Consider the following 12,546-nt stretch of genomic DNA (forward strand, 5'->3'; position numbering starts at 1 on the left):
TACCAAAAAAAGAAAAAAACCCCACCCAAAAATGTAAGTGGCAACCACATAATCAGTTTCCTGATGGATGAACCCAAGGCCAAATCCCATTAATTCCAATTAAAGAACTCATCCAAATGAAGTGCACTGTAAATCAAATGCAAAGCACCACAAGCCCACTTTGGGTAGAAGTAATTGAAATATTACTGACACCTGCAGATATAAGTGCTTTTGCTTTGTGCAAGATGTTCCCACTGCCATGCAGCTACCTTCAATTCAGCAGGCACAGGAGTGAAGAAAGCTTGCAGCTCTGTTTGCCAAACACTGACGCAAATCTGTCTCTGGCTCTCCAGCTTCCAAGCCAGGACAGCAGCAACGTTAATCAAATAAAAGACCTTTACAGAGATACACTTCAGTATTCTGAGGAATCAGAGATTTTTATGAAGAAAGCAAGCAGATGTGTGAACAATGTCATAAACGAAGAAGATCAATTAAGTCTTTGTGGCTAAATGAAGACTGTTTCCTAGCAAATATTCAGACACATAATTGTTCTGAAGAGAAATCCTATACTTGAGAAATAAAATATTAAAAATTAGAACCAATATTGGGAATATATTTTAAAAAATTAAAAACCACTCAACAACTGTCAGCAAATATATAATAAAGTTCCAAGGCAATACCTTATACTGTATCACTACTAATTATTACAAAAACATGTGCATTTGTTTTGTATTAGTGTGTTCCTAAATTTTAGGACACAAAAAGCATTTTAAGAGTAATGAATATTTTGGTTTTTGCAGTCTCATTGACATCAAACTCAAAACACTTCCACCTGAGAAAGCTGGAGCCAAAAGCTCTGAATAGCCTGCTCCTAAGTCTTTCCACAAGTGGCTCAGCCGGCAGTGCTGCACCTTCTGTTGGCAAACAGTTCCATAGCCAAAAACCAACACAGTCACGTCAGCATCGCTGCACAAGTGTGTCATCTTTTCAAGAACAACAGATCAAAGAATGCTCATCAGACACAGGCATGTAGGAGTAACCCAGGCTCACAGTATCATCTAGATTTTTAGAAGTATGTAGGCATGTGGCACATCTGCAAGGTCCTTCAAAGGGTGCATTTCCAAGGACACAACCTCAGCACGGTTTAAGAACATTAACAGCTACACAAAAATTACCGTGGCATGCATATAGTTTACTGGGGAAAAGTTGAGCCAGCTTTAGTAAACAGTTCTGAAATACGTTGTTCCCGATTAAGGCAGAATTAAAATACAGTGGTTTACCTGTAAAATTTCATTTCTAAGGAGCTAAATTGATCCCTTGATGTTACTGGCTCCAGTAATTTCACAAGCGGAAGGAACCATTACAATCATGTGGTTTAGCCTCCCAGTTAAACAATTTCATACCAGTATTTCCATGCCCCGGCTGGGCTTCCTTTGAATGTTATTTTGAAATGGGTATAATCACGTCTTCAAGTTGAAATTGGAACCTATCATCAAATTCAGAAAGCTGTCCTCACTGTAACAACGTGCAACACCTTACAGTATCTATTGGTATCCATTAGTGAAACTAACGTCTAGGAAATCTGTATGCATTAATGTGCACGGACAGAGAGAACCCCGTCATGCAAGAGTTGGAACGCGTACGTAATTATGTGTGCTTATCACATGACCGCGCTGGACAGGGAACAATCTCTTTCACTGTCTAAATACATGATGGCATTCGGCCTACCATATAGGAATAACTGGAACTGCATTAATTACCCGTATCCTTTGCCTATAGTACTTTGAGAAAGCTCTTCCAATCGATTATGTATTGGGTGGGAAAATACGTACCTGCCTCGTAAACGAGAGGGCTACATCACTAGAGCTTCACTCCAGTGGAAAAAAGATGGAAGACTGTTCCAGTCAGTTACTGGTCAAGGACTTTTAATGAAGAACAGAGCTGCAATGAGTGTTTCATTGCTACCATTTACACTCCCCCCATCAAGAGAAGTGAATTACATAGTGTTCCATGCCTGCTTCCACATCCAAATTTTGTAAATAGCAATACACCAGACCCACTCTCGTCTCCAAAGCACCCCAGGGGGTGTGCAAGACAATCCTCCAGGATGCAGGAAGAAAATATTTTTGTACCATTCATATAAAAAGAAATATTTTCTAAACAGTGTTTATCTTTATCATGTTCATCCTTAGAAAATTTCTTCGTTTGTGCATGTTTCAGAATGTAATGTATAAGCACAGTAGCACAGGTATGTAATTTATAAGTAAGTAAGTGTGCCTATATTGAGGGTGTATGCTCCACAATTTTCTACTGATAGGTGTGTGCAATCACAAAAGGTTTGGAGATCACTGCCCTGAGCAGATTTGAACACTGAAACATCAATTATACAATGAGGAAACCTTAGCAAATTTAAAATGAGAAAAATCTTATATCCAATATAACATATAAACCCTTACTAGCAAGTCCTGCAGCCGCTGAAAATAATTTTAGGTGGCAACTAAAAAGTTTTTTTACAAAAAAAACCAAAAGCTTTTCAAAATATCAAAACTTCAGTTCATGAAACCTGGACTTTCTATAAATCAAAAGCAGAATAATCCAGACGAGATATTCCTCCCAGAAAGATGAAAGGCAGACAAATTAACCAGCTCTCTGACAGCACAAAAGGAAATATCACTGTCTAGATCATGCACATCCCAACAGGAAAACGTTAGCACATCCTTACATGTCAGGTACAGCAAACTCAGTTCTGCTTTTCTGCTGCCTAGTTTATGCCTCTTCCACTTAGTAACATGAATTCCACCTTTCTGCATTAGAACTGCTTTCCTTTTCTCTGTTTATACAAGAAGAAATTTAGAATTTTTGAATTCCCCTGGTGTCAAGTAGAAATAAAACAATCCAGTAATTCAACCTCAGGCAATTTCTTACATAGGTACAAGCTGTCGTCATCTCAAAGTTGTTTAAGAACGTCATATTATTCAACACCCTTGTGTTTAATTAGAACTTTATCATTAGATTAAATAGTAACTTTTAAGATTTGTATAAACAAACAACTTGAGCCATATCATTTGTTGGTCATCAAGAAGCAAAAACGATCTTTCAGTCTCAGACACTCACACATACCCACACCCCTCTTCTTCATGCTTTTCATTTTGTACTCCTGTTTATTGTGCCAAGTAACTTGAAGCATTATAAACCTGTTTTAAGAAAACGTTCCGGTGATTTAGGAGTCTTTAAATACATCCTATTGATACCTGACTTGGATGAAATTATAAGATGCTAACTCCAAGTACTCAGCATCAAGGAATAGCATGGTTAAATGTTTTAATTTTGGGATCTAAACCAAAAGACATGCCACAGCACAATACAACTAAGTTCTGAACTAAATTATTATATTTACTAAGTTAACAAAAAAACATTCAGACTGAGTATTTTTTTTAATCACTACAGCAAATTATTCCAGACTTCAGAAGCGCATGCTTTTCAAGTTGCCTATTTAAAGAGTATTTCACCATTTACCATCCGCAAACATTGATTTCAGAAAGCTATGCTCTACATCAAGTTTTCCATCCAAGGCTAATTAGAACATACACCTCAGGTAGGCACAACAGAATCAGGTATGTAGACTCAGCGCTTGTAAACTCAGAAAACCTAGAACCACTTTTCAGAGGAGCAATGCATCTTCCAGTCCAAAGCAAGTTCTCTCAAAGTCACTAGGTAATTCATTCCCCAGATAATACTCATTAGTGTTGCAAAATTGATGTTGTTTATGAAGAGACAATTGCATTACTGGCAAATCAGATTTCAATTCTCCTGCATAAACGTACTATACAGTTTGCCCATTTCCTCTCATATATTATACATTCCATGAAAGACATATATATCTTAACTATCTTTTTTCCCCCCTCATTTCCAATCACTTGAAATTACTTTAAAGGTTTGTTTGATAAAGATAAAGAAATTCAGTCCTAGTGGAATACTAGCTGTTTCAGACCAGAGCACCCGCTCATGTATGTGCTGAAAGATCCAGCAGGCTTATGCCGTTAGACATACTCCCCTCAGTTCGGAATTCATATCCCAGTATCTGATGGGAGCTATGGCAGATGCACAGTACCTCCACCTGAACTACAGTAGTTTTTTGAAAAGGAAAACAGGAGTTACAGTAACTTGACACAACAGGTAAGAATGGATCTGTAGCAGGTCAAAGACACAGCAAAGCAAAGTGAGTCCTTGACAAACCTGTCTCATTTTCAGTCACCCATAACGCTGACGCAAGACTGCAGAAGGCTTTTTTTCCTTACACTTCACTTTTAAGTATAATCAAACTAGGTGGTTTCCCAAATTACCAAGTTCTGTAGTGTTAAGACACAAATCTGGTAACATGGTTAACAAGGGGAAGACCCCACAGCACAAAGTCTTGTGTGACAGTGGACAGTACCCATTTCAGCATCTTGTAAAAATAAATGCGAGAAAGCATGGTTCAATCTTTAAGATATCTCAAGATATATATATTTATATATAATATGTATTTATGAAAGTGCTACATTAAACCACAAACCATTCACCAAGAAGATTAATTATGAGCATCATCATAAGAAACTACTTCAAAATGTGCAACCAACGTCATAACTGTAGAGATATCTCAGAAGAGGCAACGCAATTCATGCTCTATATTCCACCAGCATGCAGCTCCCATGGAAAATTTATCAGTAAGAGGAATAAAATGGCAAATCTAATTATTTCTTTCTTTTGTGATGGGGTATTTTTGCATAAAGCTGCCCAATCGATTTCCATCTTACATATTACAAAAGTGTTTTCAAGAAGAAAAATTAAATTTAGCTTGATATTCTGAACAGAAGCAGTATTTTATGCTATTTAGTATGATCTAATGTTTGGCCATGGAACGGATGTCATTCTATCTACTAGAATTCATAAATATTAAAGCACTCAAAGTTAAACTACAAATTCCATTCTATTAGCTACATTTGAAATTAGTTACGTTATTAATGACTTAAGAATCATAATAGGCCCATCCTTGCCAAATATGAAAGGGAAGAATTCAATTACTGAGTATTTCATTATACATAGGTGACGTTCAGTCTGTAGCATCATAAACAATCAAAACAGACAGTCGGTGTCACCACACACAATTAAACTAAGTGCTGCCGTGGCAAAAGTCACTTTTTTTCTCCTCTTGCCTGGCAATGCCAAGGGGCAAGAGAGAAGAGGGAAAGCACAGATGACTTATGTTAATACCACCACATTCACTGACGAAAAAAGATCCCTCCAATGCTAGCACCCGCTTGGTAATTTTGCTTCATTAGGGACTCATGGCAGATTATTTTTTTGCACTCAAAGAACAAAGTAATCCATTCACAGTCACGTAGCAGATGAATTATGCTGAGGAAAGAACAATGTCTGGAAAAGGCTGCTGACCATAATACTGTGGGGAGAAAGGGCTGCTGTGTGGAACAATCTGTTATGCCCACCCCTGTGCAGACAGAGCAGAGCAGCAGCCCCCAGAGCCTTCATATCAAAACATTGTTATAAAGAGGGAAAAAAAGTCACAAACATTTTAACTTCAGTTGCTGCCTATTGCCTTTTAGGTATACCCAGCCTCATGGAGGGCTTTCTCATTAAAGCTGAAAATGCACGCTGCAATGGACCAAACCCCGTCGTCTTTACAAGTCTGAAACAATAGCTGAAAACACGTTACATTCTCTGTCCTTGCTACTGAAGAACTAACTTTCCAGGGTGAGAAAACACAGGGTTGATGGGAGGAAAAAGAAGTAGGATACTATCCACTCTCCTTCTTCCCCATTTTAGATTTCAACTAAGTCAGGTTATATACAGTAGCACAATAGAAAACTAAATTCTTGTATTACTCTCTCCAGCCCTCACTCTCTTCAATCTCCTCTAAATTTTATCCTGCCACTCCCCTTCTTACTGACACATTCCCTCTTATTTTATCCACAGCTTGTCACACCTCTTATTGTACTTCACTAATCTGCTCATTGTCAAATGCAAGACATGGGTGGGGGGAGATTTTGATACAACAAATGGTTAATTAAAAAAAAGGACTGAAAAAGGAAACTGCAATTATATGAAAATTGCATAAATTGGCAAACACTGAGGAAGAGTCACTTTTAATCCTCAAGAGCCAAAGGACATCAGCTTCCCTTCTTTTCTCCAGTTTGGCAAGAATATTCTTGCACTTAAACAAATAAAAATGGCATTCTGCCCTACGTGACTAAAAGCTGAGCATTACCTCATCCATAATGCAAGAAGGCCTGAAGATTGGCTGCTGTACCACCCCTTTTAAATAACACTGCTGGAACTTACTATGAGTGATAGCACTGGAAAGCTAAGGCAGAAATCCAAGGAGGACTGACTGGAATAGTGCAGGAAAACCCAGATTAGTTAATAGTTTATACTGGTCATTCTTTAAGTCTATGGCAGGAAACTATTTACTTAAGAATTTGCCAAGGCTTTTTTATTCAAAAGTAATTTAAAACATTATGCCCCGAGTTAACCACTAGTATTACACTGTACTACTGTGACTTTACATCGCTGTGCAATGTCAGTAGAAGAGAACATGAATTTATTCCAGTGATTTAACATCATTTTATTCTGTAGTTAGTAAGCATTTAACTGCCTGATTTGTAACATGCTTAAGTTACAACAAAAACTGGTACCTTCAAGTACTTTTAAACAGACCCATAAAATTGTGTAGCTGGTGCAAACAGAGCTCTTTCCAGAACATCGCTGTCCTCTTTCACTGCTCTGAACATAAATCTTTTTTAATGCATGGGTGGTACCTTTCATTTCTTTGTTCTTATGAACTAATGGTGGAAAATTATGCTAAATTGTATGGCACATGAATGTCCACCCACACTTCTCTTCCACACTGTTGGAATAAACACCAAGGCAGTGACCCTGGTCTCTCTTCTGAAATACACATTATGGGGAAACCTGGCTAGCCCTCAGAGACAGCAAGCACCAAACCCATTAGTAGTACAACGGCATGCCTGACACTTTAACCTGGGAAGTTCTAGTCTAATGTAGCTCTTAGGACACACATACCCAAGCGTGGTGGATCACAGGTAGCAGTATTTTAATATTCAACCTCAGTTTTCAGAGCATATACACTACACATGTTAACTGTGGGGAATAAGAAAAACTCTAGATCAAGAATCTATCCAAGCTCCAGCCAAATAAACTTTAAGGTTGATCTGCACAGACATCTACAGAAGTGCCGAGAAGACAAGAAATTAACTTCTAATGTACAAATCAAGTTGCCTGGAGAAGTTGTGGATGCCCCATCCCTGGAAGTGTTCAAGGCCAGGCTGGATGAGGCTTTGAGCAACCTGGTCTAGTGGAAGGTGTCCCTGCCCATGGCAGGGGGGTTGGAACTAGATGATCTTTAAGGTCCCTTCCAACCCAAACCATTCTGTGATTCTATGAAATCCACATGAATCGTAACATTCTGCAGCAGAAATATCTCCATCCTCTTCCCCCATTTAAAAATGAACTAAGCATAATAAAAAAATAAAAGATATAAAGAAAAATTTCTAAGGAAGTCTGTCTAAGCTCGCATTAAGGAAAAAAGAGTTAGTGTTTGTTAAGATATCAGAGCATCTTCAGTTAAATTCTTATTGTGATCTTGAAACCTTTTTAGGTTAACTTGTAGCAAAGAGGACAGGTTTATTTTAACACACAGCTCTACAACTACCTTAAAATGGCAAGAGATCGTATGGATGCTGAAGAATCAAGTGTGATTGATCTGACTTAACAGGCAGATCACCACTGCTGACACAAAAGGAGAACAGAAACATGGCTGGGGAAACACCAACCTTTAATTTCACACCACATAGAACCTTGAAGCACTACTGAAATATACTATTCGCAGGCAAATGGCTTATGAGGAGACAGGGAATTGTATCTGCCTAATTATGCCAGAGCACAAGCGCATCTGTGCATCTGCATGCATGAAAAAGGAAAATCTGGAATATTAAACATGTCTTCCTGTGCACAGGATCCTTTCTTACATAGTTGCATAGTTTCCTTGTCCCTTAGAGGTAAACAGAAAAGACAAAAAGCAAACTATTGAAATTAGTGACAGAAACATCAAAGCAGAGAGTTTCTCCCCAAAATGACAACAATAATATTTCCACAGAAGGGTTAGTGGCTTCATTTACTCCAGAGTGCCATACCTGTTGAAGTTAATGTCTGGATAACTAGAGTACTCAGACTTCATCTTCGCATTGCGACGTGGAAAAGTACAGAAGAAAGCATTGGCCAGAAAACTAGCAATCTGTTCCTGTGACATTGTGATGGAGTGATTCATCTTTTGTTTCAGTAGAGGTATTGGCTACCAACAAAAGAAGTGAGGGGGAGGGAGGGGCAGGAGAGAAGGGAGGGAAGGAGAGAGAAAAATAATTAGCTTACCCGTTATAAAAAGAAAAAACAGGAGCACAAAATTACATTTGTTAAATTAGAGCAAGAGTAATTTAGGCCATTGGTGAACCCTTTAATCAGCAGCACCATTAAAGTCAAGAACAGTTTATTCAAGACAATTCAGAAAAAGCTTGCTTGACAAACTGCAGATTTCTAATCAATAACAAAAAGAAAGACCAAGAAAACACAGCTTATCAAACAGAACCATGGGGAATGGAGGGGGGAGGGGAAAAAAAAAAAATAGATGGGAAGTTGCAAATCCTGGGCAATCTTAAAAAAATGAAGTAAAAACCCACTTTGAATAGCTCTATAGTTAAGCACCCTTAAGAAATGCTTTCAGCTACAATAACCGTGCTTTATACTTCACAAACGTGGAAGTCCTGCCACAGTGCATCACTCTGTGACTTGCTCTGGGTTTTTTTTTCAATCCTACTTAAAGAATAACACGTATCATATTTGCACAAAGTGCATGGTTATCCACTCTTTTATATTCAGAATAAACAAAAAGCTCAGCTTCACTTTGGTCTTCAGTTTGGAGTTTTATGTGAGTCTAGTCAGGGTTTCTTTAATAAAAAAAACAAACAAAAGAGAGGGAGGGAGGCAAAGAAACCCTGAAGTCCTATACATCTTCAGTTTTATCAGGCTTCAGCCTCCTGATTTGGAATTTTTGCTCACCATTCATGAAGAATGACAGGAGAAAGAACACAATTCTCACCTCTTCTTCCAATATTCCCAGCCATTCTCATTAGTCTAGCTCCAGGAGGGCTAAGCAGCTACATTTTAATCCTTTCAGTTGTGAATACAGAAATTGCTACTAATTTAGACTGTTGACTACACAACCCTACTTACTCCACGAAACAAACGAGTTTTCCTTCATTCTTATAACTACTACATTCACGTTCAGTGCATCTCATTCTGTCTTCTGGCTATTTAATTAACAAGCTGTATTACCATGTCTTATGTCACACAACTGAAGAGGCGAAAAAGCCTGAGAAGCTCTCTAGTAAGTTCTACAAGCCTATAGAAACAGGGTATTTTGGACAGTATGTTATATTATAACAAATTTACCTTCATGTCTAGCCAAAAAAAGGAGACTAAGTTCTTCACAATTTACACTACCTAAGAGTACATCACCTTTATAAAAGGCATTACTACGTGAACTTGCAAATCTTGTGCTTGATTTTGCGTTCAGAAACTTCACAGGATTCTCAGAAACTTCCTTCATCAAACGACCAGTAAAAAGATTTTAAAGAAATATTCATACTGTTTGAAATCGTGTATTGACTGTAGGACCCCTGCAGCATCACAAAGCAAGGAGAGATTTTCTCTGTTCCAGTCCAACAAAACCAGTTTAGAAAATTGTAACAAAGGAGCGTACAAATCACCTGCTGATGTGTCACCTATCGTACATCCTCACTTGATCAGTCTTATTCACTGTTATCAACTTTACCACCTACAGAACTGGTTCCCACACCAATAATGATGAATTAGTTAAGGCTTGTATGGGCACAAATACTGTGATGCTCTAACTAAAATAAAACACACTGCCAAGTAAATGAAGGCTTTATGAAAATACCACTTCTAGGATTAAAAGTTTTCCAAAACAAGTAATCAGACGCTTTAAGATTATTCAAGTGTGTCAGTTTATAAGTGTGATTTTCAAACTTGAAAAATTTCATGGTCATTTCATGTAAGAAAAGCAAGACGCAACTCCAGCATATAGAAATGAAAGTGTTACTGACATTCAGCCTAAAAATATGACAGCAAGATACATTTTTTTTTACTTTCTATATCACTATAGGTGTGCATTGCCCCTTCTGCTCCCTAGGCCTCAGCTACATTCAACACAAACTACAGCTTTTATTGAGAACACAACACGCTCCTGATGATTTGACCTTGGCCATTAGTTACAGCGCGCAGAAAAGCCATCTGTGTTTACTTACCTGGGTGCAGATACTAGGGAGACAGAGCGCCAGCTTGACCATGTCAGGAAGAATGGACTGGAACAAATGTTGAGCCTCTGCATCTTCAAGAACCTGTTAAAAGGAAAGGAAGGGGGGAAGGGGGAAAAAAAAAAAAGTTTTTACTTCAGAAATTACTGTACAAAAGGTCTGTGAAAACAGGACCCATCCAAAAGAAACAAGAGAAAAAAATAGGTCCTATTAGCTTCACGCAATTCTGCAGCATTTTTTGTGGTAGTCCATCCCCACATCTTGCCTTGCCACTAACTGAAATACAGAAACAACACTCAGAAGTTGCAGCTAAGAAAACATGTCCCCAAATGGCCTATACAGGACCCTTGAATAAGTTATCATTTGACTCTTTCCAAAGCAATGAACCAACTTCTGCACCAATAAAAAAAAAATCACTACCTAACGACAGAAGTACTGGAACGATTTACTTTCAGATTCAGGTCACAGTCCCAGGTTCTTGCCGTGGACATTCTCCTGCTGAGGACACATGACACTGCTGGGTCAGATCAGTGGTCCTCAGCAGCAGCACCAGGAAATGCTATATAAGAGGAGCGTGCAAGCCCAAGCACTTTCTGCTGTCCATCCCCACCATGCTCCCTCAAGAACTACAGCCGTTGGATTACACACTTTAGCCTGGTCCCACATCCTGAATCTTTGCAATCTTTTCAGACTCTTCCTGTAAAACAGCTGATTCCATGACTATTTTAGCTGCCCCTCTCTACCTCCTCTAACATTATTCTCAGAAGCAAAGACCAGAATTGGCATCACTCACAAAAAAACGGGCACACCAATGTTTCACAAGACTTCCCTAAGCTTTTACACTCAAGGTCAAGTCACATCAAACCCTTCTTGTCCTATTATCAGTCCCCTTCCTGACACTGGCCCACTGTTGGCATGTTTGGCTGCCAAAGGGTATCACGCCACTGTATTCACACAAAGTCCAGGATCTCTCTTCTAAGTTGCAACTGCCAGTTCTGAGCTCAACATCATGTAACCAGGGTCCAGATGAAGCCACCCACACCCCCATTCGTGTGTCATAGTACTATTTTTAGAAGGTGCAAAAGGTTCTTTATGGTGGGAAATATCCTTCCAAGAAAAGCCAGAAGCACATGAATGGGAGGTTGTGAAAAGAAAAGCAACATAAAGCAGTGCAGTTACAATACACAAGGCTGCACAAAGGCATGCCATATCCGCAGAAGTCTCACATTCTGCTGTATGAATGGGCTGACATAAAATCAAGGAGAGAAAAGCACATTCTCCATCTCCCTGCGCAGTCATGCATCTTCACCCTCATCTGGGGATCCAGGTACTAGATATGGCTGGCTGTTAAGATTTGCATGCTGTGTTTAAGGCAAAAAGCAGAGAGAACATACAACTAACACTACAGCTGGAGAACAGAAGACAAAGGTCTCAGTACAACCTTCTGCCTCCCTCTTTCCCCTCCATTCAGGGAATCCGTATGTGAGATAACTACCACCTACCAGTTTGTAGATTAAAATAATTTCAATTCTAAAACTGTGGCTTTGAAACTAGAGGATATTATTTTTCAAGTAAAGCTGTTAGAAAATAATTGGATTTACTACCAATTTCACACAAAACCAATAGCAGACAATGAATGAAACAGCATCAAGGTATTAACAGCTTTAGTCTCTGCAAGGCTTAAGACTAATTGTGAAATCACAGAAAGTGATCTTCTTAGTCATATAATCAAAGCTGTGTAATTCACACTTCAACGGGAAGTTTCACACAGGCTTCAGAATGTAAAAGAGATACCAGCAATTTTCTTGAAAAAACCACAGTGCTACTGTTTCAAAGCATACTGTTCCTCAAAACCCTCAAGCTGAAAACATTGTTTGAAGGCTAACAACTTCTGTTCTTCCAAGATCATGAAAGCAACTACAGAAGTATCTCTGCTCTATTCCCTCCTGTTCTAAGTGATATAAAGGAGTAAGAGTATTCAGGAAGTTAAAAAACAAAACACAACCTAATGCTCAAAAGACAAACAACTTAGGGTAGGGAAGGGAGCAGAAATAAAACAACAGCAATACCTATACAGTTACTTTCCATGCATCATGTATGCTGCTCATGGAGGCATACAAACAAGGCTTTAATTTCAAGTTTTAAATTGAAACAAGACCTT

At 38.6% G+C, this 12,546-nt stretch overlaps 1 protein-coding gene across 1 annotated transcript in view; it reads right to left on the reverse strand.

Annotated features, from left to right (window-relative positions):
* Positions 1-12,546, reverse strand: part of PARG (poly (ADP-ribose) glycohydrolase) — a 58,627-nt gene that overhangs the window by 22,593 nt on the left and 23,488 nt on the right. The window contains exons 7-8 of the mRNA XM_010155190.1: positions 10,377-10,469; positions 8,190-8,347 (exon numbers count right to left, since the gene is read on the reverse strand). Coding sequence (XP_010153492.1) covers positions 8,190-8,347; positions 10,377-10,469 — 251 coding nt within the window. The remainder of the gene's footprint in view (positions 1-8,189; positions 8,348-10,376; positions 10,470-12,546) is intronic.

Source organism: Eurypyga helias, unplaced genomic scaffold, assembly GCF_000690775.1.
Source record: "Eurypyga helias isolate BGI_N326 unplaced genomic scaffold, ASM69077v1 scaffold5097, whole genome shotgun sequence".
Lineage (NCBI taxonomy): Eukaryota > Metazoa > Chordata > Aves > Eurypygiformes > Eurypygidae > Eurypyga > Eurypyga helias.